The 27,850-nt window shown below is 37.3% G+C and overlaps 1 protein-coding gene across 1 annotated transcript in view; it reads left to right on the top strand.

The window, feature by feature from the left end:
- The window catches only part of CABIN1 (calcineurin binding protein 1), a gene marked incomplete at both ends in the record, with an annotated part of 120,477 nt that overhangs the window by 44,028 nt on the left and 48,599 nt on the right, over positions 1 to 27,850 (top strand). Inside the window, 3 exons of the mRNA XM_082007744.1 lie at positions 2,634 to 2,816; positions 4,854 to 5,191; positions 11,161 to 11,274. Coding sequence (XP_081863870.1) covers positions 2,634 to 2,816; positions 4,854 to 5,191; positions 11,161 to 11,274 — 635 coding nt within the window. The remainder of the gene's footprint in view (positions 1 to 2,633; positions 2,817 to 4,853; positions 5,192 to 11,160; positions 11,275 to 27,850) is intronic.

Below are 27,850 nucleotides of genomic sequence, written 5' to 3' on the forward strand. Positions count from 1 at the left end.
AGTAGAACAGGAAGACTTTTATGTATTTTTTCTGTGAAGTTACTGATTATACATTCAAGTGTGCTAGTTTGCTGAATTGCTTTTACAAAAGCATGACATTTTGGCCATTTCGGGTTTGAGAATCACTAATTCTTTACGGGCACATGTGAATGTATTAGCTGGGATACATGCACATTTTCTACTACTGATCTTGTTATCTTTTAGGTGCTTATAGATGGATTGATTTATTTATGCTCAGATAATTCTGTGGAAGATGAAGGCTGGCTGGCTAATAGCTTTGACCTTTCAACCTTTGTAAAGATAGGTACTACACTTTGTTTTCCATTCCCTGGAACTTTACGCATTCTCTGTGACTTCTGAGAAATTAATACTAATAAATGGTGTCTGCTGCTAATTTCTGTAATACTCCAGAGGTTTTCATCAGGCCCACTTAGTTTGACAGCATCTACTGCATTCAAGAAGTATCTAAAATAATAGGAAGTTGTCTGAATAGTAGTATTCCTCTGTTTTTCAGTGATTAAGGAGCCCAGTGTTAATATCATTAAGATTATTTTAGACTAATTTTACACTCATTTTAGTAGAAATTTCAAATCAAAATAGCTAGCTAATAGTAAGGAGGTATCTACATTTGTTCCCCATAGGGAAAAGCTTCCTTGTCATGCATACATTTGCAATTTAACATGCTAAATCATTGTCTATCTTCGCATGCTGCTAAGTTACTGTAATTTCCTAGTGATGTGATACCACTCTTGCATATGCTCTAGCAGTTCTTGATTTACATTCTAATGCTTCATCTGTCATAACCCACACATCAGAACTGACCTCCAGGCTTTTGGCAACATTTTGAAATTTGCAACTTGTTTTTCTTCCCTAGATGAGTAATTCAGCCCCTTTGCCACAGATGCAGAAACTTCCTTTGAAAAAAATGTCAAGGGAGCTGCTGTAAATGTTTTTTTCTGATGCCAACTGGGAGTTCAATAGTATCCATTTGTACCACAGAAGGTTATTAAAGCTTTATAAATTAGTCATTTAAAGCTTGACTGACCTCTCTTCAGAATCCTTCTCGTCCCATTCTTTATAATTATATTCTTTCTGTATAAAACTTGTCATCATTAGCTAACTATATAACTTCCAATTAGGAAGCAAATACTGTTCCCCATTCTTTTTCAAGATATAGTCTTATTAAGATCTGTTCACTGAAAGGGAAGGTTTTCTTTGTGTGGTAGTGAAAAGCCTACATAGTGCATCAAATTTGGTTTAAATTTGTTGGAATCCTAATAAGCAGAACCTGATCTGCAAGCTGAAGGTTTGCAGAGGGATTTATCATGATAAAATAAATTCATAGGAGGCCCTTAGCTGTCTCCTGAACAAGTGCAATTCAGATGGAACAGAAGAAATTTAATTAAATTATCATCTCATCTCAAAGCAAGGGCTTTTGCTTTTTTAATTTTCTTTCTTGATCTTATCAAGAAAATTAATGAATAAGAATGCGGTAGAACTAGCTAGAGAATGGATGTAACATGCCTCTTGGTTAAGCCATTCCTGTATCTTGAGCAAAAACTGGAAATTAATCTTTTGGTCTACAGATTTAGAGAAAATTGCCTGTATTGGAATTTTCTGTTGGACATGGAATTATGTTGGCACAATATTACAGAAAAATGCCAATTTCCCATCGCAGTGGGAATATGCATGCATCTTTCTGTTGGAGATACTAAGCTGCATTTTTTAGTCATGCAGGGTTGCCTCTAATAACCCTTAATGTAGAAGAACTCGGGTTATACCAGGCAGGTTTCAGACATGGGTGGAAGGTTTTCACTTGCCTGTGTTGTTCTGAGGTGTGAATTTTATCCCCCATGATAAAGTCATGATCCTGTACAACTTTCCTGTGCTGTAACAGCGATCTGCAGTTTAACAATTTAGTTGTGACTGTAATGTAGCCAGCAGCCAACGTACACTATTCTGCCAAGGCAAAGTCACTTCTCCTAGTCTTCTGTCTACTGCCTTGAAGTCCAGGAGTTTTCCTGTCTATTGTAGACCAAGTTCTTTGATAGATTGTTTATTTGCCATATCAAATCACCTTTCAGCATCTAACACCTGCAGGATAGATGGCGTCAGTGATCACTCCTGTAAGTCTTTGCCCTCTAATGGTACTGATTTTTCTGTCTTTTTCTCTTGTCAATTGAGCTTTGCTTGTGTCAGGCTCAAAATTATACTGGGTGCTTTTCAAGGTAAATGACACAGTAAACCTGGGAAATTTTGTAGGACCATACTAGCTGAAATATTGCGTCCTCAGCCTAACTGCTTTTGAAAGTTGAGCATCATTGCTTTTGAATCAAATTCCAGGTTTATATTCTAGACAGAAATGTGGTGGGGCAGGGAGGTCTCTGTTACATTAGTGTTAAATAATACCTAATGAAAGACGACTGGGGGTTTAATTTCTTAGCACAAAGAGGTGAGATGAAAATGATAAGTTGAAGTAGACAAAATAAATACCTTTTAGACAACAGAATTGGTTGTTAAGGATCCTGTATTGCACTTGTAAGAGGTTTGCAGAGTGGTTGCTGTTACCAAGATGCAAGTTAACAGCTTGATGAGTATGAACTGGTCCATTCCTTCTTTATTTTCTTTTTCAGAAAGGAGTCAGGATAGCACTGCAGCGGTGCTGTCTGACTCCAGTTCCACACAGGATATATTTAATGAGCCTGCCAGTTCTCAAGACAGCCTCAAGAAGACTTACACAGAGAAGAGGATTTCTACTGCCTGTGCGGATACACTGATGCCTAGCAAAGACACCCTGGGATCAACAGAGGAAAAGAGTATGCCCGATTTAATAGATAATGTCAGCTGGTAAATTCTTATTAAAATGTGTCTTCTGGCATGCAGAAGCACTGAAATATGCTGTGCTGTGACTGAGAATTTTAACTAGGTGTTATTGCTGCATGTAGCTTAAAATTGAAACTGTGCTTTGCTTCTGTGACCATCATCCCTATTTGTACTACCTGTTAAACCTTACAAAGAAAAGAATAATGATAAACTGCTGTCTCTGGTGGCCCTTTGACTGGTTTGTCTTCTTTCAGGTTATTATTTACTCTTTTTCCAATGTTTCAAATATCTAAATAATTTAAGGAGTATTTTTTCTTTTGTTTATTTCTTATAATTTCTATTTATTTATTCTCCTTTTTGGCCCAGTAGCAGCTTGATATTCAGTACGCAGAAGAGCACAAGTAGTGGGATTAGATGTTTTATTCCATTGGATACTTTATTTCCGTGGAGAAGTGGGATTGCTCTCTACCAAATGTTTCCATGTATAATAGTACTAAGTGTTCTGTATTCCTGGAAAAATTGTTTCAAAGTCCATTAGCTGGATTTTCCCTTTGTCTGATATTTGTACAGTTGGATGTGGCAGTAGATAGAGAGGCTGGACTTCAGCAGGGAAAGACAAACAGGACCAATGTATAAATTTTTCCCACCTTTCCAGGTTGTGGCCCTTTAGGGGATGTTAAGTCTTTTTTCCCAGTTCACACTATGCTTTAGTCTTTTCCAGTTTCATAGATCCAGAAACCATGGTATGTGGATAGCCTTGAATCACTTCACTGATCTCACTAGGAACAACTGCTGACTAGTCATCTTTTTGTTCACAGACTTGGATTAGCTTGGTTTGTTGTCTTTGAGAATATGTTACTTCAGTCTTGCCTAAGCTAGGGAAGTCTGTGGTAATGTTTGCATCAATATGGTGAAATAGATGCCAGTTCCTAGTTCTGTAAAATAGTACTCTCATAACCACTAAATCCAGTAATCTTTTGGGTACTAGACTGAAAACATGGCTCTTTTTCAGGCTTGCAGAAAGTTGTGTTATTGTTATCAGTTGTCTGTCAGAAAATCCGTGTTGAATGCATTCTTACATTACTGACATTTGTTAGAACAAATGTGGTATTTTTCCATACAGCTATCTGTAGAGTAAATTTGTAATGGATACATAGATTGTGCAAGCAAATTTTGAAAAATTTCTGTTCTGGAAAACATGTTTGACTCAAAGTTCAGCCTGATTGGAGAAAGATTTAAGGAGCAGCTTCATACTTGAGGATGAAGTATATTTTAGTGTGTCTTTAGCTTGCTAGGAGATAAGACCTAATATTAGAGGCTCTTTATCCTAGCAAAGATGGAGACACAGTAAACTTCCATGACTAAAAATCAAAGTTAAAAAAATTAATCTGCATGTAGCGTGAATGTTTTCAGCAATAATGACTAGCTAAAAGGAAATGTGGATGTCACAGATGTTTTCTGAAGTGAGATTTGGTATCCTTCAAGGAAAGGTGGATCAATTGAATTACGAGTTGCCAAGTTAATCACAAAAATATTTTTATGGAACTGTAGGTCCTACATCATCCAGAAGGCCAGGTTAGCTGCTGCTAATCATTCTGTCTGAGCCTAAATTGTATTGTGGAGTTGAGTTCTAGGTAGATTGCTAAGAATACTACATTTCACTTGGCAGGATGACTTTAATTTTCTGTTCCTTCTTCCTTTCTTTGCAATAGAATTTTACTGAATTTACACTTTTATTTTACAAGAGTATATAAAAATCCTGCATTGTTTAAGGTGTGCTGAATTCTTACTACTGCTCAGGGAAAAGCCCAAATAAAGGCAATGGAGAGATCAGTGTGTGGCTCTGTTTGTTAATGAGCTGGAGATTATTTATTCATTAAACATCAGGAATAGTCATAATTTTTCAAGAACTACTCAATAATTCTGCCTATGCTTTAATGAAGAAAAGCATTTAATTTTTGTCATTTTGTGTATTTCATTTGCCATTTTGTAATTTTGATTGTCACTTTTGTCTTCTCTTAATGTCCCAGTTGCAGGAAAATCAGAAGAGCTGCTGGAGAGCTCAGAATCTTACCATCCTGCTGAACCTACTGGCCAAAAAATTCTGGTGGATCCTCAGTCTGCTTCTGGCAATCCCATCAAGGCTGCAATCCCCTCACCCGCACAGTGGGACTGCAAAAAGAAAGCTGAACCTTGTGGAGATGCATCTGAATTTCCTCATGGGCTTCCAGCAGACCTTGAGGAACAGCGGAAGTTCCTGACAGAGCAGTGTATTGCCTCCTTCTGTTTGTGTCTCAGCCGCTTTCCCCAGCACTACAAGAGCCTCTACAGATTGGCATATCTGTACACATACAGCAAAACACACAAGGTGAGCAGACCACTATACAATAGCTGACTAGCTGTGTTTATCGCCTGAGTAAACAAAATGTGTTGTCATTTTTACTAATTCAAAAGTCTCAGTGTTAAAATGCAGTAGGTAAGTTTGTTTAACGCAGCTTGGATTGGAGCTACGCTTTGGAAGTCTTCAACTCCTAGATGTCCAATTCATGTGTGTGAGGCCAGTTGAGTAGAAAATTTATTTTTTTAATACTGGATTAAATAATTTTTTGTCATTCAGCAGAGAATTACCTTTTAGATATGTAACATAAATTAAGATATTCTCGTAAAAATGACAACAATTATTTATTTTACTGAATTAAGTGGACTGAAAAGTGACTTGGAAACAGAAATTCATCAGTATCGGTGTAAACACATCATGTGACACAGGTAGACTTTCTGGGTATCTTGAGTCTTTGTAGAATGAAAGTTTTCCTACTGTCAGAACATAGAGGTCATCTTGAGTAAGACAAAATTATTTGCTGTTTAGAAATCACAGAGTGATTTCACTAAGTGTCAGTCACAGATCCTACTGCTCATGAGCCAGTGATTTTGGATTAAACAGGAATAACAATGTCTTGGTGGCTGTAATAGTATCAGTTCTTATTTGAGGTGAGAGCAAAATAACTTGCTTCCTCCAGCATGACCCTTGGGTATTCTTCATAATAAAATTAATTTCAAAAGCCTTCTGCTATGTATGATCATTGTTTTGGTTTTAAAATTATGTCATTCTTTATTTTACTTCTGCATACCTCTGTTGTTATAATCCTTTGTCTTTCTAAAGTATTAGTAAAATGTGTCTGAATAGTAGGTTGAAATTATCAGAGTTATTTTACTAATTATCATAATCAAGGTTTGAACTCACAGATTTTGTATTTGGAAGTCTTGTGTTATGTCATATGCTGCACTGCATGGCTTCCTGAATTCTCTCCCCAACCAGTACTGAAGCTTCTGTGAATAACAGGGAAGGGAAGGTAATGGAAACAAATCATACCCCTTGCCTCATACTAGAAAACATATCAACAGTACTGCTGCGTATTGGGCAGTAGCATGTCTTACCAATCTACTGAAAGGAGTTGAATATTCCATATTCCTGTATAGTGATTATCCAGAAAAATATTACCATTTTTTTAAAGATAGCTTGTTTTGAAAACATTCTTACGCTGTTTATGTGGAACGGTTGTTAATTTTTCCACGGAGCTAATCATTAATAGGAGCCATAGATTCCTGCAATCTGTCATTACTGTTGCTGACAAATGATTTTGTATCAACATTCAACAAAAAAGGCTGCCTGTTTTCAATTTATTGGTTCAGATAGCATGTCCTTGCCTGAGGAACTACTTGCAAAATATTTTCTTCTATTTTTTTCCCTGAGGAAGCATTCTCTTTTGCTTTTTGTATCTCTCTCCCTATATAAATATAAACTTAGTGATTTGTATTTTTTAATGTATGATTATATACAGATTGTTGTCTAAATCTGCCTTGTCTTGGAACTCAGAAAAATTGAATCCTGCCTGTTTGAACCTAGTAGTTACCAGGTTGGCTTCAACTAGCATTATTGGGTTTTACTGTCCTTTTTTTTTATTGCTTCTCTGCATAACAAACAACTACTTAACAGTGCATCTTCCTACTGATATATGTATACTACATACTTTCATGAAGTTGTAATTTTCTTTCTTTGATGACTCATTCAGGTTCTTTTGTAGAGCAATGCCAAATGTCCATGTTTTAATGGTACACTTATACGTCTCTAGTGGAAGTTACACTCATGAACAAATTTAAACCACAAAATGTGTCTATGCATTTTCAGCAGTAACTGGAGTAAGAAGAACGCTTAGATATACTGATGATAAGCCTGATTTTTAAAATGACATAAATTACATCAGGTTGAGTTGCTGTGGGGGCAGAGTGGATTACTGGTAAATTTTAGAAAGCTGAAATTAATTTTTAAATGCATATAACCATCTTGGAAAATTCAGTGTTTATGTACCAGGAATTTGTGCCAGGAATTTGTATGAAGAATTTAGACTGATGGCCAAAATTCATGGTTGGCTGGGAAAGGAGAGGGTTGGCAGGTCTCCATAGTGCACAGAAAAACAAGTTTTCCATATGCAATCTGTTTTCTCCCATTTTGCAGTATTACTGGTTTTGCTGTTGTGAGATGAGTAAAAATAGTTGTTGAGTGCCTTTTTTAAAAATCCTTTTCAAAATCTTTCAACATTTTGTTAGGCTACGTGATCCCTTCGCCCCCGCCCCCTGCAAAATCCTGCTTACTATTTGGAGGCTATTTCTCTTTGGTTTATTCTGTTATCAGAGCAAATTTGTACATACCTGCTTTTTGTTGAAATAAATTTGCAAGAAAGGATGAATTTTCAGAAGTAACATCATTGCCAGTTTGGGCAGTAGTTTTAGTTTCCCATTCACCTTGTCTCTGTCTGGAAGTAAAGTCTTCATCTGTTGTCGTTTTTACCTCCAAAATGAGTGTTGGCACAGTTTGGAAGAAGATAGGACTTGGCAAGATGTTGTTTGCCAGTTATAACTGAAATATTTTCTGAAAAGTATTTGCCTTATGGTCCCTATGAATGAGTATGTAGAACTGGTCTGATACTCTGCAACCAGCGGATTGTCAGGAAATAAAAATATTTACTTCCGTGCTTTTTTGTCTCTAAAATAAAAAATACTCTGTAAATCCCAGAAGAATCTGCTCACAGATTATGTCTGTATGACTTAGAAGATACAAACTTAAAAAACCTATGATGTCCATTATTAACAGAGCCCTTAATGGGGAAATTAATGTCAGATATAACATACTGTCAGTAGCATGACAATTTAGTCAAACTAGGCATAATACATGCATATAAAAATTACAAGATTATATATATGTGAGTTTAATACATACTTTGAGACAGGCATAATCTGTAAGCATAACAGATGTAAGCATTTCAAGTAGCAGCAGTTTGGTAATAACAGTTCATTCAAAAGGTTACCCTTCAGGGTCAGTAGTCTTTTTATTTGATGCAGTAGAACTAGGGGGTTTTTTAAACAAAGCCTTCTAACAGACTATAAAAGAAAATAGCGGGAAGGATTAAGCAGGATGTTTTGTACACCTCTCTGCAACACTTTATGGAGTTTCCAAGTTAGGTAAAGGTGGCTTCTGACACCGAGTTAAGGGGTAACCATCTCAGGTGACTCAGATTTCCACTTGGCTGACCATAAGAGATTTTCCTTTTCCACTTTAACAATGCTGGTAAACTTTTCTGCAAGTTATTGTACCCTGTCAGTCATCTTGTCTTTGAATCTTGGGGTGATGAAGATGTGGGAGGCAACAGCTGAACTGGAAAGAGTACTTCATAATTGCCCTGAGTCAGACAGCTAAATCCAGCATTTCAGGCTGGCAAGCAGTGTGCCAAGAAGAATAAATCCTTTTTGCTATGTCCTGGATCCCTTTACCCACTCCTAATAACTTCATCAGCTAAAAACTAAGCAGAGCAGACTCTGAAATCTAATGAGTTGAGACCTGCTCAGGCATATTTACTGGGAATAACTGATCATGCTGATTTAAGGAGAAGGGTAGTGGAAAATCTGTAACTACATCTTTTGTTCCTATTAGTTTTGATTGTGTGAAGTTACCGTGTAATTGCCCCATTTGTCTGAATGATCTTTTTTCCTCCTAGCTAGGTTATTGTCATCATCTCGTTCAATAAAAGCCTATGAAATATGTGTACCAAATACAAGCCTATGGATGGTCAGTATAACGTGCCCAGCAGATCACCAGAGCATGACACTCCACTTAATGATCTCTTAGTATTTTCATTGTAAAACTTAGATTCAGGAATACATCCATGGCTAAAATTTGTTTACACTGGGATTTTATATTTACGCTTTGTGGTGGTAGCTTTCTTAAGGGTTTTGTTTTCCTTTAATTTTTATGTAATAGTTTTAAGTGTAAGATTCAGATTGCCATATGTTAGGCAATTTTTTGTTTCATTTTCACACTTGGAATTTACTTAAGTTTCTGATTACTATGATTGGTATAAAATAAAGCATTTATGTGCCTGGTCTTGGATGTTATAATAGGCTTATTTCTGCTGGATTCTGATTTTATTCGAAACAGGATGATTTTCATGGAAGACCAGATTTTTGTAGGTTCTCTTCTGTGTTGTATTTTCTTCTGTATGTATTTCAAAGTATTTTGCAGGCTTGGGTTAATAGGATTACAGAAATACATATTACAAAAGAAGTACCATAGGAAAAAGTTAGTATACAGTTAAGTTTACATACTTTGATTTCTTCAATCTTAATTAAATTTGACACTCAGTGATAATAATTAAATTTACTGGTTCTCCTGACTAGCCAGAAAGTACCTTGTGATGTTTATGATTGAGCACGTTACTTGTTCCATACCAAGAGAAAAGCTATCCAAATCCCCTCATCTGCCTTACATTATAATCATGAAGGTCCTGTATAAGTACCTATATCAGCTCTCTGAATGAAGGATTTTTGACATCCGTAAATATCTGGTTAGTATTTCCAGTGTTTAGCTCTCTTGCACATGAATCTGTAATCAGCAGTTTGCTAGAGGGGATGCTCCAATTCTGGTAAGACGTTGGAGACTTCTGCGTGATTACTGTCATTAGGGCAAAAGCACTTACGATTGAGCAGGGCTTTTACTGTTTCACCAGAGTCTTGTAGTGACAATAATCTGGAAGACAGGATAAGAACTTTGCTAATAATGCTCTCCCTGCTCTCCCCCAAGATGTTACAAATGGAATATACTTCTTGGATGGACATGATTTAATAACATTTATGATTCACGGAAGCATATTTCAAGCCCACAGAACACAAATCAGAATTCAACATTCTTACTTGTGTCTATGAACTAAACATTTTTCCCTCTCTCTTTTATCTGCTCCATAGTGAAGTTGTCTCTAAAAAAGCCAGTCTAATGCGACTTGAATGCTACTTTCTAATACTGAAATAAAAAAATGAAGTAAAGCAAGACTTCCATCAGTGAAACCTTACAGTTAATAATGGTCCCATCTGTTAGTAATGTTCTGCCTGGAGCCAACAGCTGTCCCTAGTTCTCAACTACGGAAGAGATGTTCACGCATTGAACTCTCAGAGGGGTAGTGCTTTTATGAGGTACTGGTGGTTGTCTACCATTTAGCCTCCTACCGATACTTGCTAACTCGCTGAGCACTGTTAACCACATTCGATGGCAGCCATGGAATTTTCCGGAGAGGTTAAGTGAAATTACCTGGAGGGCAATGGCTGGGTAGAGGTAAAAGGCCTGAATTCACCACCCGGCTAAAAGAAGGCTGCAGGTTAAGCCTAATGGTTGCCTCTTGTGCTAGGACTGGCGCTGGCAGGGATGCCTGGCAGCTGGGTAGCCCTGGGGCGGAGCTGAGGGGCCGCCACCGGAGTGTGTGGAGGGAGCTGGAGGGACTGAGGGCTGGGGAGGACGGGGGCAGTGAGGGGGCTGGTGTGTGGAGGGGGGCTGCAGGATACCCAGGACAGTGAGTTCCACTGTTTGCTGAGAAACTTTATGGTTTTATATATAAATTACTTCATATTGAGCATTAAAATTCAACTTTTAACAAAAAAATTAAGGTGTTTTAATGTAGCTACGGTTCAGGTTTCTGTAGGTGATAGGAGGGTGGATCTCAGTGAAATGAAGGCTGCTTAAAAAAAAAGGCAAGAAAGCAAAACTCGGTGATGCGAGCTGTAGGGGACTGACTAGTCTGCTGGGGCTGAGCACTCTGGACGCTTGCTCTTCCCTCTCCTGAGGCGTGTCTTCTCCAAATCACATGCTTCTAAAATAGTGTCAGAACAGCAGCTATGTGGAAAATGAGAAATGACAATACAGGTTAATAAATAGAGACAAGTGAGCACTTTGTACTTAGACCTGTGGTGGCGTTTTCATCCCCTGCCTGCAACTCACCTGCGCCATTTTGTCCACAGAACCTGCAGTGGGCCCGCGACGTGCTGCTGGGCAGCGGGGTCCCCTGGCAGCAGCTGAAGCACATGCCAGCACAGGGCCTCTTCTGCGAGAGGAACAAGACGAATTTCTTCAATGTAAGTTTATACAGCTGATAAACACACCTGTACTTTCTCAGCCATCATTTTAACACCTGTTTCTCATTCGAAAGTTTTGCGAAGGGACGGTAATATGAAATTCAGCAAAGTTGCATTAAACAAGCCACACAAGTGGCTAAAGGAAAGGCAGAATTGTATTATAGCGATATTTACTGGGTATTTCCTCTCTTGAAGGGAACCACATTAGAGGGATTATTTCTGATGAGCTTGAAAACATGGAGAGAGAAGCACCAACATTTCTCAGTTATGCATAATTTACCATATACTTGATGGTTGATCCCTCTATAAAAATTCTTAATTCTGTTGATTTTAATTATCCTCTTGTTTACTGTTTCTTAACTAGACTTGCACTTCTCATGACAAAAAAATACTGCTAGTTGCTCTAAGAAATCTCACGAGTTGGAAGGAGCTTTCTTTTTTTATTCAGCTTTTGTAGCATGCCTCAGCAGAAAGAGTATTTCCAAGTCCTACAGTGTAGTAGCAGCACTGTCATATGGACTGTCCCTGTGTCTGTGATATCTTCTAGTCCACAGGGGTGTCTGTGCCTCTCAGTAACATGGGACACAGAATATTTCTGAGATTTACATGAGCATTTATCTATTAAATTCCCTGCTGTGATTGTGACTTAACACATTGCTGTTGTCTTCAGTATCTCTGGCTTTTCTGTGGTATGTTTGAGGTTATTGTGCCATCTGCTCTTCTGTGATAGGATTCTGTAGCTGTTTTGTGGCTTGCAACATGTGGCAAGAACCTAGAGATGTTCTGTTTGTCTTTCTGGACTATGTTATATGATTGCCTGTGATTGTAGTGACAGAATTTTAGGTCTCTGCTTTCCCATCCAGCGATTCTGTTTTAATATTTTAATTGTTGCGAAATTTATTTGCATTTTAATATTTGCTGTATGTTGTGTTGATTAGCACCTCTGTGCAAGCTTCTGTTAAGTATAAGGTAAGTGCTCTTCTCTGATTATAGTCCCTTGGCTTGGTTGAACAACTAAGGAATACTGACAGTGGTTCAAAATTGTATCATGGATCAGTTTGCAAAAAGAGCTTCTATGTCATTCCATCTTTCCGGACAGAAGTTTTGATTAACAAATACCATCAACCTGATAGGGTATAGACCAAACAATTGTGACCTGATTGATGACTATATGGCTTTGTTCTGGTTATTTCCCTGCAATATCTGCCTGCTTTCCCTACAAGAATCCTGCAATGTGATTAACTCTTCAAGCTGGTGAATACCAGCTCAGATCCAGCTAACATAATACTGTCATAGAAGTTAATGACATTATTCAACATGCTTTGAGTCAAGTGTGAACTTTGCATGATCAAGGCTGACTTGTTCATCATGGCAGGGTTAAGTGTCAAGAGTATTCTATGTTTTCATGCATGAGGAAGATGAGCAGTAGGGAATTGAGCTGTGTGTTTCTACTTGAAAACGTGAATTACCACATTAAGAGAGATCAGTGGTTGACCTAAGTCATGTCTAGTTTTTGAATGCTTATGATAGATAATTTTATTTAAAGATAAATTCCATTGTATCCCTAGGTGGATGTTCCAATGTTACTTCAAAAAACATTCTTTATTCCACATATTGGTATTTTTATACTCTGAAGGATGAAAAGTGCTAGTACAGATACTAGACAGATATATAATAATTCTGTTTTGTAAATCAATAAAACTTAATTCCCATAATTTAGTATTATTAATTTTCTTTAATAAGAACTTAGAGACACTTTGAAATAAAAGATAACCTTCAGCAAAAGGTATATGCTAGCCTGGTGCAGTATACTGGCAATACTATTACAAAAGAGAGAAGATGTGTGAAAATGATGTTCTCAGCTTGAACTTGGGTCTGCCGACACATAAAGGCAATGTTAGTCTAGAGTCCTCCACATAGACCGCTGCCTCCAGGCTTGAGAAATTTCAGTCTGGGGACTCAACTCCAGTGTGTCTCAGCTGTGGTGATAGTGTAACTAGTACATGGTGTGCCTCAGGCAGCAAAACAACTTGTTGAGGCCTTTGTGAATCTGCGCTAACATCTTGACTTATTCCTGCAAGCATGTAGGTTAGTCTTGCTGTTAAGAGGTACAGTGGACATTATGAGTTTAGCATGATAAAATATTTTGGTGGTCTTATTTTCTACCCAGCTATATTTTCAAAATCCTCTTCCAGTAACACTCTGTGTGGAACATGTGGCAGTAATCCAGTACAGATGACACAGACATAGCACAGTGAGAAAATCCAGATCCGAGAGAGAAATGGCTACAAGTGCCCACGAAAAAAAGCTGTTAGTGTCATCTGACATTCCAGAATTGGACAAACCTAAATCTGTGAACAACTTGGAAAAAATCTCTCAACACTGTGTTGACCTTGTCTGGGTTAAACCTCAACTAGTTTGTTCACATGCAAAACTCCTAGCCAGGCAGCGGGTAAGCAAATGTGCTGCACCATCTGGGTAGGTGCTCAGAATATAGACTTGTGTGTCATCCATTGCATACAGATGGTGTTACAGCCCACTGTCCCAGCTAGTGTCTTCACATAGAGAGTCAGGTGGTAAAACAGAAATTACAGAGCTCTACAATAGTAAGTAGTTGCATCTAATCTTAGAAATTAAATGGCCAACCGTAAAATTTTCTAAGCTTATTAATGCCCTCCGGGGTTGTTTTCAACAGAAACACTTTGCTTAAAGTGTTTATTTGCTTCTATGTAATGCATTTGGTTTTTTGAGAACTCTTTGGCCTTCATGATACAAAAGAGTTAAATGAACGTCCAAGTGGATGTCTGTAGATACTTTGCTATTGAAATACCTTTTTCTTCTGGAACAAGTAGCACTAGTGTTTTTAATCTCTTGTACAGAAGATTCAGAGTTGTTGAAATTATAGCTGACTCAATTTTACAAGTACAAACAACAGTGTGTAAGAGAGAAAGCTAGCAGCTCAAAGGCAAGTAGGGACTATGCCAGCCTGCTCCTCCCAGACATTTTATAAATCATGCATAGTCCTAGTAGAATTACTTATGAAATGTTTATGACAGCACTGTATGAAAAGAAATAAACCTGGGTAAAGCTGTCTCCTGTTAAATTTTACTGCAGACTGCTGGTCTGAATCTGTGTGTCATGGTTTGTTGTCTAATTTGTTAGCTGTCACTCAGCTGCAACTGAAATCTCTTTCAGAATGAGCAAAAAAGGCATGTTCACTTAGCCCTGATTTCTTCTCATTTAACATATTAGAATAATGTCAGGATGCACAGAACTTCCCTTTTCAGTTATAAGGAAAAAAAACCAAACTTATTGCATTATTGTACCTATTTATTTCCCAAACAGAAAAGAATGCCCCTGATTTTCTGGGACCAGAGGTTTGTGCACATTCATGGCCCTGCTAGTGATGGCAACTATCGTATGAATGCTTATTGCAGTTAGACTTAAGGGAGTTTTAGCTGTGTTTCCATAAATGAATACCAAGTCTATTTTATTTAGCCAGTTACACATTTCTTAGTAACCTGCATATACAGGTTAAAAGCACTCTAGCTTTTCTCCTCTCCTTTAGCTCTGTGTGTGTGTAAATATGTAGAGATACTTTTTTTCTTTCAAAGGGGGCTCCAGGATGGTTTCTATAGTAACTAAATTAGAAATCAATTCACCAGGAGAAAAAAGAAATCCCAAAACATTGCTTTATATAGTAGGGCACTTTTTTTATATATTCAGACTTCATGCCACTGTTAATAAAGCAAAGTTAAACTTTGTGCACAGATGATGGGTATTCATCAGTCTGTGGGTGGGTGGTGATTGTGGAAGAAGCATTTTGATGGTTGAGCTCAGTGTATTCGAAACTTCTCCATATGGTTTAATATACAGTATTTGTATTTTCCTGGCACATCATCTGTGGTCATAATAATCTGTTGTAATAAAGATCTTGATGTCCATCTTTGGTAACTGTTCCTCCACATATGAAAGATGTGCATGCACACAATATACTGTAATGCAGACATTCACATGCATGAAGTCTTGCTGCAAACTGCTAAGGGTAATTGTTCTATTTTTAATTCCAGAAGAAACACCGTATGTTTATAGTCTGCTGTATTCCTGAAGCTCTTCATTCTGTGGTCTGCGTAAGCAGGGTCAAATTAAGGTAGCAGCACCTACTGGGAGCCAGAAGCTAAGAGATAGTGATGGTTTCACTTTAATTTGTTGTTGTTCGTACCAGGTGTGTCTGGGCACTGGCAGGACACCTCTGCTGTGCAGAACTGCAAGTTCTGGACACTGAGCAGTTGAAGAATAAAGTCTAATAAAGCTGCAAGCTTCTAGAGGTAGTTCTTACTTCAGCGTGTTGATAACCAGTGGACGCTTTCTCTGTTACTTCTCTGTTATTCATAGGGGGTCCTGTGTAGCAGGTTCTTTCCCTAGTTGTGTTTTATGTTGCGAGTTATGTCTCTCTGTCTTACCAGAGGAAAGTTGATTCTGAAAAGGAAAGCAAGGTGCAAGGGCTGACTCTGTTCTGGGATTCTGTACAACTGAAGCCGTACAGGTGATTTTGAGATGTAGGAAAGAAGGCTGTTACAAAGTCTCTAATACAGGACACTGTCGAGGGGAAAAAAAGGCAACATGCCTCAGCTTTCCTGGAAGCTGGGCAGTCATATCAAGGAAGTTTCGTTATATGCCTCAATTGTTTTTATACCTTCCCTTAGACACACGTTACTGGTCACTGTCAGAAACATGGCACTGAGTGAATATATGGGATTTTCTTTTGATCTGATACAGCTGCCTTTTGTTTCTCTCCCAGCTCCTGAAGCCTAACCTCAGCATTAATGGTTCCTGTGACTTGAATTAAAATGAAACATTTGTTACAGAATTTAATGTCTCTGTTAGAGATAATTGGCTATATATCATCTAAGGGAAGAGGGGAAATCCATTAGGGTGGTCTGAATCTATTCTAGACATTTGTTCTGCCCAGTCTGAGGTTGCTACTAATGTTGACCTGAAGAACCACCAAATAACCACTCAGAGGCAAGGGCAGCTCTTCAAGGCTGATTGTGGCAACTTGACTGAAGCCTCAGGTTCACTGTTTCCTACCATGTACTGTAAAAGCCTCTTGCCATGAAACTGGAGGCGACAGCAGACTAAAATCACTTCCCTAGAACTTTTACTGCTCTGCTTTCCTTCCTGTCCCTGGCTGGTGATAGATCTGGGTTACTCTCCTCCTGCTCATAGTTGGTGTGTGTCTTTTCAGTTGGCAAGTGTGCTTCCAGCTCCTAGACATCTGCTATGTGGAACATGAGTCTTCTGAGAAAAATAGCGCCATTTGCATCAGATTGGGGGAAAAGGGAAAGAACTTGAAGAAAGTTACTGTGCATCCATGTGAGTTGAGATTGTATCTCAGCATGGTGAGAGTTTGAGTTTAATCGTGTATGGATGGTCTAAGAGAATTAATGGTTATATTTTAGCTTGATTATAATTGGTTGCAACTTTTTGAAAAAATGTTGGTCTTTTCAGTGCCTCTAATACTTTATGTGAAAATGAGTATGAGAGGATGCCAACTCAAGGTTTTTTTTTTAAAAAAAAAAATCACAAGTGGCATCCCAGAAGTCACAAGGGTTTAGTTATTCAATTTTGCCCTTCTTGCTTCTTCATGTTTTGGATGCCGTTTTTATGCAACTACAAGAGAATAGAAACCATAAAGGAATCATTTAGAAGAAAACCCTTTTTGATTACAGCAGCTAGATAACGCTTGAAACAAGTTATTAGACTTGTACCATTTAATAGGCGGTACACAAAAAAAGTGTCTAGAAAAGGTGACCTCCACCATTAACACTGACCTTCTGTGTAGTTGCATAAAACAAAACTATAATGATACCATAATGACAACACATGTTAATAGTCTAATATTTTTATGCCTCTTTTTTTCTTTTGTATGCTTATGGTAGGCAGATAGAGGCATCTGGTTAGAGGATGGTTAAATCCCCCACTTACTTTAAAAGATAGAATTGTCTTTAATCTTTTCAGGACATGGCCACATTGTAGCCATGAAATATCTATTTTTTCACTGTACAGGAAATAGTCACTAAAAGAGCGAGCTTTCTGCTTTGTAAAAGTGCTATTCACCAAGTGCAAGTTCTTACTGCCAGCTTTCGACTGACTATGAAGTATTCAGCTGTTAAGTAAAAGACATCTACCCGCTACGTATTTTTTTCATGTGCTAGGAAGAGCAAGCTACTTTATAAAATGGTTTGACAGTTGAGAAACTAGGACTGTCAGGCTGTGGTGTGCTGTTAGGAGGCACTATGCCGCAGGGAATCTTTGCTGCAGAGGCGCTTGTGTGAGCTGAGGCTGTACGGGTCATCCAGTATCTCTCCTTAAGAAGAGATAATGGAGACCTTGCTGTGCTGCATTGGAGATATGTTTGAGCTAACATGCTGCCTGCCTGGCTTGCTTCCTCAGTAATTTCAACAAGCATTTCATAGCTTTTCCTACATTCCTGAATAATGTAATTATAAAGCTATTGTTCTTCATCTCTGTGAGGAAACCATTTCTGGTGTGGTGAAGAGATACTTGTGTGGAAAGCTGCTGAGGAATAAATAAAAAACCCTTCAGGAGTCCCTTCTGAGCCAAATGATTGTATAATCCTATGCCTTAATTTGTAAATATAGTCAGCTGTATAAATAACAGCTATTTTATGGTTACAGTATAAGCTAAAGTTTGAAAGATGAAAGAGGGAAACCAAATCAGTGTCTTCTCATCCTCTGTTCCTTGCTTTTCTTCATTTTTGATCTTTATTAATTTCCTCAATTTCCCTTTACTTACCTTCTGTGGAGCAACACCATGTTACAGGAACGGTGCTCCCAGCACCCATCATTGAATGTCCATTGAGCCACAGGATAGAGGAACTCCTACTAAAAATCATTGTCCTGCCTGCTTGCAGATTCAGGAAGGCATGTTTGCGTTGGTTAACAATAATACATATTTACAAGGTTATTTTTGCATCAAGTCGAGAAACTTTTTTTTTGGTAATGAACACTTGGATTTTGGATAATTTGGCTCATTAAAATACATAATGAGGTGATAGCTTGGCCCTTCTCTTAAAGCATGACTGAAAGTAAATTTTATTAAAGTGAATGTATCGAAGAGAATTAGTGTTTTCTCTGACTCCATTAAATTTACTGATACTAATATCTATATTTGAAGAAGGCAGACATTTGCTATGTGCAAAAAGGTAGCTTTAGAGAATCCGTATCTTTTAGTCAAATAAACATATTACTTTCCATTGTTTTTGTCTAGCATGGCAAATGGCTCCCAGTGAGGGAAGGGAAAGTGGGAAATTGTGATACTAGTTGACCCTATAATGAGAGTTAAGATTTCATTATTTCTTTTCTGCTTTGCCCTTGACAGTTGTTCTTTTGCCAGTAGCAAGCTGTTTTCCTTTTTTGCCCATTTTTTCACTTGTAAAGCTAATGTAATTCTACTCATACATCTCATGCCCACATTTTCTAACATTTTAATTGGAAGAATGCTTTTAGAGGGTGCACAGGAGTTTATTCTCTCATTCTCTCTCACTTGCTCTCATGTATGCTCGCTCTCTTATGCAGTTTTATTACCAACTCTCAAAACAAAGGTAAGCAAGGAGTTAATTCTGCAAGTGAAACCTTCATAGTGATTGGATTAAGACCAGAAACCCACTAAGCAATGAAGTCTTAAAGTTGCCTATAAAAAGCTAGATAACTTTTTCAACCTCTGCCCAACATGTTATTTACAGTTCTTCACTCCATCCTCTTGGAAAAACAGAACTCATCAGTGAAAAATGTCCGTCGTTCACAGAGTTTTCTGTCTCAATATATACACGCTGTTCTTTCTAGCTAACTTTGCAGGCTTCCAAGACCCAGCTAGTAAAGATGCCAGTAAATCTAACTCCCTGGAGATACAAGCATCGGTTTTTGAACTGTCGTTTCTGCCAGTGGATATTAAACAGCTATTTTTTTCCATTCTGTTTCCCTAGGAAAAGTTTCTTCTTTTGTTGAGTAGATGAATTTCTAGACAAAGGTAAGCTAGGGAACAAATAACCCTGATATAAATGAAGATACGTCTTTGTAGAAGAGAGATTGTCATGGAGGTTGTAGTGCATTACAGGATATAAAGCAATTAGTTATAAAGCTGGATCTTACAAGTCTAACAATAACCATTTCACCCACTCTAAACAATATTTGAAAGATGCAGGCTTGCTGGAATACTGTGTGATGAGTGTCCTTTTACAAATGTGCAATGAATAAATCCATAATTTGATTTTTCCATCTGCCAGCTGTGTATCAGATATGGATGGGAGAGCTACCTTTAGACACTTAATGGGGTTAGTTTTAAACTTAGGCTATGTTCTTTCCTTTTAAAAAAAATCTAAACAGGATTTTTTTAAAACTAAATAGATTTTTAAATACAGTAGGAGAGCAGAGTTTTAAAGGTGATGGTCCATTAAAGGTCTTTAAAATACTTGGTTTTATTTTCTGCATCTGCTTTCCGGTTATCAGAGTAATTTTTGCAGCTTCTTACTATGAGTTATTTATCCTAGTTTTATCATAGAAACAAATGGCAAGAAGGGTTATGCCAGTGTACACTGCTGCATAAACAGAACAAAGCAAACAAAACCAAAAAAGAGTAAATTTGCATCTTAGAAGCAAATCTGAGACATAAAATTGAATCTTTCTGATTAGTTTGCATTAGCATTTTCCTTTCCTCTCCAAATTCCTATAGCCCCTGACTGAAAGCTTTGACATAACTCCTCTTAATATCAATGTGTAGAATTCACACAAGAGTGTTGCACAGGCAAGTAGTGTGTATGTGTCTGAAGTCATACCTTGTTGCCTTTAAATACCCTCTCCTTTTGTTCTACGATTGATAGCGTTACACTGAGGAACATAAGTTTAATGGATGTATAGCCATAATCAAGACCAACTCAGAGCAATTTTCTTCAACACGTCTTTCTTAGGTGAAGCTATGTGTGATACAACCAAGATGAAGTATGTTTTTTCTTGATGAGCTGTTTCTACCACTTGTATGTGAAGAGGATTCTGTGACATTAATCAAGGCAGTTTCCTCTTCTATATATTTAATTTTGTAGATATTTCTAGGACTGCTTTCGAGGTAGATACCAGCCTGTATCTGATCTTGCTCATTACAGCACTCGTCTCTTCCATATTGCATGTATGACAGCTTTTTTCATTTCTATATCTTGTCTGTGTAAAAATACCAATCTCAGCCTGAAGGTTAAAGGAGGCAAATGGCAGTAGGTGAATACAAAACCAGCTGCCATCAGACAAACAGCTCATACTACCTCTCTGAAACGCTGTGACAATTTCACTCTGCACCTGTGATGGTTTTCATTTACGTCACATCATGGTGATTTATTATAACTTTCATCCTTACAGAAAGAAGAAAATTAATAGTGATATTAACTTTATTTTATTAAAGCAGCATATGTCATGAGAAATATTCCTGGAATTACAGTTCTCAGCAGAAGGGTCTAAGTATTTTTCGTGGATATACATTGCCTTAATGTAAAAATGAAAACAGGAGAATGTGGGATGAGAGCAGCATGATGCAAGTCTGTATGTACATCTGTGCAAGTGGATAGCATTTATAGAGAAATATTTTTAATTTAATGGCTACAGCAGCATATAATTGGCCAAATTAAAAAGGTTAAGATGGAGAAGATAAGATGGCAGATGATGATAGGTAAGAACATATTTTGTTGTTATGCAGTAGCTAGTGCATGATGCACAATTTGCTAGCTGACTGCAATATCACTGTGCGGAGCTTAGATGAAGATATTGAAGCAGGAGTTTTCTGACTAACAGTACTCCACCTTTGGCAAAATTCCTAAAGTTAGAGGAGTAAAAATGTTGAATATTGTATAGTGTATTATTGTTCCAGACTGTTTGGCTCCTGTGGAGGAGGTAGGATTTCCTGGCATAACATCAACACTTCTGGAGTTTGCGTGATAGTTACTGTGTGAAACAGCAAGGGCTGACCACTTAAACAAGGTGACTTTCTCAGTCTCCTGAAAGGAATTAAAACAAAATATGATTGAGTGGGTGAGTGAAAGTAATGAAGTCTGTAGTGGTCAGTATTTAATTTGCTCTTCTGAACACTCACATGTATTACTGTGATCCAACAAGGGAAGTTCCTATAAGAGCTTGAATGAAAAATGGCGTATTTCCAGGAGCTTTATGACCTTTGTTCGTTTCAGTTGCCTACACTTCATTTCCACCGGTTTGCGTATTCACATCTTGTCAATAAACAGTTTCACAAATTCATCTTTTCTGAAGTTGTTTAATTTTTCTATAGGTTAGAGGAAGCAAAATCAGAAAAAACACAGACCTTTCACTTGAAGCACTTCCTAACTGTTACTCAGAATGAATTATGAATTTTGCTGGCTACTTGGTTTGCTGACACAGGATAAAAATCAGAATTGAAAACTTCTACCAGGTCATTTTCTATTTATCTCTTCAGAGCTGTTCCCTGTGTGTATATTCAAAGTGTTATCAGCCCTTATACTATGATCTCCTGCTTAGTAGACTGGAACTAGTGTGAGTCATAATGGTGTTTTCTTAAGTATTCAGATGTTTGAGATAATTTAATGAGCTTGGTGTAACAGCTAAAATGATGTCTGTTTACACATACCTAGTTTGTTCCTCCTGACAGACTGCACTAAGGGTTTAAGAGTATGTGGTGAGGTTTGTTACTTGTTTTTACTTAATTAATGGCATAACTATCAATTACAGTATTTCAGGGCCACTGAGCTTCACTTATTCCAGTGATACTGACTGTGAAGTGACTAAAGTATTTCCAGTGAGAAAAATTTGGACAAACCTGAAGACAGGCCAGGCTTTTATGTCTGTGTAGCTCATCCAGGGAGAAGCAAGTAGCCATCCCAAACTCTGTGACACTTTAACACTGTCTTCTCTCATGACCAATCTGCTTAATATATAGTACATGTTTTATATTTATAATCCATGTGTGTATCACAGCTAGTACAGATTCAGTGTTAAAAAACTTTAATAGACTCATGAATCAGATTTTAAAAGAAGTAGGGATTACAGGCCAGTATAGTTGTGTAATGAAGGTGAGACTTTCAATGTGAATGCAGTGCAGTGATTTCAAAAGCATTTTCTTTGTAGCATAGGAGAAAATACTCATAACAGGAATGTAAGTGTTGAAATGAAATGCACATTCCAATTACTTTGTAAGCTGAAATACTGACAACAGGATAAACTTAATCTTTAAAAATTGTATTCGGTGACACAGAAAGGTGATGTTTTCATGCCTGTAATGAAGTAGTTGTTCCAGCAGGCTACAAAGAAAAACATCTGGCTTTGTTTGTTTGCCATTAGTCTGATAGCGCTGTACTAAAGGTCTTACTGAAAATTACTTCCCAACAGGTTTTAGGTCAGAATATTTTCATTATAATTTTCTTTCCAATAAACAAGAAAGCAAAAGCATTTTTCTGAATTAATTATACTAAAGTGAATGTTGCTTTCAGGACCAAAAAAAAAAATAAATTTTATCATGTCAAGTAAAACACGCAACTATGCATACAGACTAATTTTTTGAAAGTTAAGCTACTTCAAAACAAAAACTAAGATTTTGGAAGCTTAACCTTTTACCGATTTTTTTTTAAAACGGTTTTAAAATATATTTAAATTGCAACAGCAAATAAGCAATATTCCATATAGTTTGTAAATAAACACTAAGATATAAAAGTATTAGGAACTGATGAAAATAGAAATTAACAATAGCTAGTCTTGTTTTTTGTATCAGAGTTGATGAGGATGAAAAACCAAACAATTAGTGCTTGATTGGCACATTTATTCATTATTAGTTCTTCTTTTGCACAAATCTTGAAGTAAACATAGTGCATCTCCTCTGTACCTTTTGTAATGAGATGTTCTTGCTGCTTTGCAAGAACAGCAAAGCAAGAAAAAATATTTGTGAAGAAGTAAATGAGAATTCACCAGTTAGTGCCATGTACAGGAGGAGTTACTCTGCAGACTTTGCTCCCCATAGTTCTTGTGGCCATTGTTGTATGAAGGGGTTTTTTGATTTTTTTTTATCTTAACCTTGAAACAGTAACCCCCCAAAACACTAGTGTAGAAAGTAACACAAATTTTTCAACATTTCATAACTGGCTTGCGGTCCCTGAAGCACAATGGATCCATACATGTATCCCAGAAAGGAAATAAATTTTTCTCCATTGAAGAGGGGAAACACATAGGAAAATGCATCCTGAATGAATGCTTTGTCATCAGTAAAACAGGTTCTGCAGGCAGTGAATTCTTGTGTTGCAGGGATTAAACATGAGCAACAATAAAAGGACTTCTTGAGTTTTACTCTGCATGTGTGTGTGTGTGTTTATGTGTATTTTAGGAGAAAGAACAGTTATGTTGAAGAACAAAGACGTTTTAAGGCATGGAAAAAATGAAAGAACTCTTATTTTAAAATATATTAGGCAATAAAACTAACATTTAAAAGAAATGTTATTTTTGACAGTAGCTAGCTGGCTAGAGGACAGTCCTACTCCTGTGACTGACTGAATTCCAAAACCAAGATTTTGGTGAGAAGAGAATAACACTGTCAGATACTAATGCACTTTCTTCAAGTGTATTGTTAGTTTAGTCAAATGTCTTGTAGAAGTATGAAAGCTAAAAAGAGTGAAATAATACTTCTGAGTCTCACCACAGCTATTTCCAGTCACAAAGAAAAGTGTGGAAATTAGCTTCCAGACGCGTTCGCTGTACTTCACTGATGAGGGACTGTGCAGTGAGTCTGGAGAAAGTCTAATAGCTCTTGATCAGGAAACGTGCTTGTGTTCTCAGCATTGCTAGGTTGCGTTACAGAATTTCAAGTGAAGAAATTTCAAAAAAACATTCTTGACTGCTTTGGACATATACAATATCCATCAGTATCTGGATAAGAAATTTTGGAAAGTCTGTTCCTGTGGTGAAATGCAGAAATATCAACTGCCATGTCATTAAAGTTAAGATTTCAGCTTGTGCCACCTGGCATCCAGGCATTTAGGAAGCAAAAAGATTTGAATTAGAGAAGAAAGGAGGAGACAGACAGGACTGAACTGCCTAACTGATCTAGACGATTGCTTGATGTGACCTTGCTGACAAAGCGTGGGAGAAAAGAGGAGAATAATTTTAAGCAGAAGACGGGTTTCTTCTTTGTCAATTAGTAATCAGTGAGTATTGCTCTCTTTCTGAAATGTTTTCTAGAAATCGTAGACAGTGTATTCTGGGCACAGCATTACCGTGAAGATGTAGGCAGGTAAACCATTCACATGTAGGCCTATTTTCTGGGTTATTTTGTCACCATCTTTTCAATATGTCACTTTTCTCCCTTCAAAATCTGACAAGACTCTGCTTGCCTTTCGTGAATAATTGAGCCAGAATAGAATTTCCTGCCTCTCTATGTTCTCAAATCAATAAGGTAAAGCGAAGCAAAGTGTGTGTCTTCCTGAAAACTTCTGTCTGAGAGCTGTCTCCAGTGGCAGACTGAAGCTGACAAAATGAAAGGCCCACCAGGAGATGAGTCTGATTCTGAAGTCTTAAGTATGTGGGCAAGGTGAAGACAGCAAGATGATACACCACAGATTTCTGTTCCAAATCTTTCAGTTTCTCTTACTCCTGTTGCTACTTTTTGACATATTCCTCTCCTATTTTTCCATTTGCATTTATTCTTTATTCTTCCATTTGCCCTTTTAAGAACAGCATTTAAAATGTAGTGTGTAGACAAATAATTAGGTGTGATTTTACATCTGTGTGTCTCTAGACAAAAACAGCATACGGTCCGTATGAAATTCCCAACGTAATAGCCTTATCCATAGAAATTCCTGTTTATAAGAGGAGTGAGTCTGTCAGCTATAAAATTATATTGCATTGGTTAAAATATTCTTTTACAATCAAAGGTGTGGTTTTGAAGCAAAATAATAATTATCAGAAAGGATTTAATTACCCTTACTCATTGAATATTGAAGAGACAGGCTTTGAAAAGGTACAGGTCCTCTGGAGGTCCAGATTTGACATTTGCTGGTTTATGTTTCCCTTTGAAATTCAAAGGGAATACCATTACCTCTTAGTACATAAACCTGTGTATAAACAGGATAGCATCTTTGGATAACAAAATTGGTGAATATATGAGATGTGAAATATATTTTTCTCCCCTCCTCCTTTATTCTCCTTAACCTCTATCTTTTTTGTTACCTACTGACCACTGTGTGGGTCTAACTTTAGCGCAGGTATGTTGGTTTTGGTGGTAGCAGCCAATTCTGCTGCTCAGCATTAATCTCCTTACAGTAGTTCCAGCACTGATGGAAAAGAGAAATTCACCTGGAAAATACATATATAAGACCACAAAATTTGCTACTCTGGATTAGATTGGGTTTTTTATGCAAATATTCCAGTCTGGTAGGTACTATTATCTGAGTGTTTGCAAAAAGATTAAAAATATCTGAGTTAATGGAAGCAAATATTGCTGCTGAAGGAAGAATACTTTCTAGTTCCTGTAGGGCTTCCACTGCACTGGGAATTTGAGATTACTTTTAACTCTACAAGAAAAAAAAATACCATCTATAAGTGAAAACAGTATCCTACTTCCTTAAAAACAGAAGATGAAATCTACTCTTCCAAAGTGGAAATAGAGTTCATGCTAGGTTTTACAATGCATATCCTCTGAACTGAAGAAAACCATTTGAAAGTGGAACAGAATTTCAAATATATTGACCATAATAAACTCATATGCTATGGTTGCAAGGAAGGCTAGCGCCCTTATCTCGACAGTGCAGAGAGGTCGGGAATCTTTCTGAACATTCGTTATTTACCCCAGAACATTTCATCAAGAAGTCCTAGTGTGCGAAAGTTACAAATGCTTAAAAGTGTAAAACCACTTCCATCTGGCTCCTGGTATTGTGGCACTGGACAGCATGTGCTAGAGCTCACATCCCGTGATTCTGGCCGAGACATTCCTCAAACTTTATTTTGCTGTTACTGATTTAAAGATATATAAGATTTAAGAAAAAACAAAACAAACCTCAAAAAACAAAGCACTTGATGACATGAAACTCTTAAAGAAGGAAATGCAGAGTGAAATACAAACTTGCCACTTTTTAATGGACTGGAATAGTGCTTTGCCCTCCTCCTTTCCCATCATAAGCAACTAGAATACAAGTATAGGACATCGTCTTTGAGAATTAACAGTTGCACCTAGGATAACTGTTCTTCTTTCTCAGAGATGGTTTGCTGAACTGAAAGTATTCATTATGACTATTTATTTTTAAAAGGACAAATGTTAGGTCATCTTGTTGACTCTGGGCATGTTTCAGGTTCCCTGTGTCTTTTTCCCATCTATCCTTCCTTGCCAAAATGCATAACTTTGCATTGTTTTGTTCCCGTATCACCCAAATCAAGCCTAAAAGGCAGTAGATGTTAGCTGTTTATACAGCCTTCACTTGCACAGGGTCTCCAAATAATTCAACAATTCAGAAAATACTGTATCATCTTTTACCCCTCGTCAGCCAGAAGACTTGAATACAGTGTCCCAAATACTGCGCTGTGTAAAAATAATTAATGAAAAGGCCTTCGATATTACATAGTGTTACAGCTGAACCAAGAATCCGTGCGTAATTGTGCCAGCCATCTTCAGCAGCAGCCATTTCACCAGCGAGCCTGGAACAGGCAGCAGTGGAGTAGAGCTACTTAAGGCAGCGATGTAGCTTAGGGGTGTGCTTATGAGTGCATGTGAGTAACTCGAGCTTATTTCTGACATGAGTGCTGAATGTTTACTTCTTTTTTGTGAACACCAAGTAAATAGTTTTATCCACTTTTTGTCACAACAGTACTGGATTTAGGGTGTCACTGTAACGTTATCTCCTACATCCAGAATGTGGAAGTCCCATGATGTGCTGCTGGTTCCCACAGGTGCAGGGGTTGCCACTTACACTTCATCGATTCTCTGTATTTTTTACCTTAAGTAACTAAATGGGAATTTTCTTGCTTAGTGGTACCATAAGTTATGAACACCTAAATTGTGCAAATAGTACAAAATTAATTCTGCTTGTGATGGTTCAAACAATTGAATAATGTGTGGTATAGGAATCTGCAGTGCAAACCTGGGAAATGTCGTGATGATTAAAGATGCTGACTAAGAGAGAACCTAAGAAACTTTTGGAATTGGACAGAATCAAAGATAATCTGTGGTGAAAACCATATCCTTTTAGACTCTAAAGAGACAAGTTTGTTTCATTAATTTAAGTTGGTAATGGACCTTTACCAAATAAAGTTTCTGTACAAAAGCAGTAATGAATCAGACATGTAGTAAATATTCCAATTAGTGATATTCTTAAGATTTGCTTGTTTGTAAAGCAGTTTGAAACCTAGGCACTAAGTATTATTACAATTCTTGTTTACCTTTTATTATAATTTAAAGATGTCTCTGTTCTTGCTGCTTTTTATGGTACCATGACCGTTCAATGCAACAGGTAAGAGGTATTAATTAGAAAACAAAATCCTTACATTGC

Source organism: Phaethon aethereus, assembly GCF_964289735.1.
Source record: "Phaethon aethereus genome assembly, chromosome: 17".
Lineage (NCBI taxonomy): Eukaryota > Metazoa > Chordata > Aves > Phaethontiformes > Phaethontidae > Phaethon > Phaethon aethereus.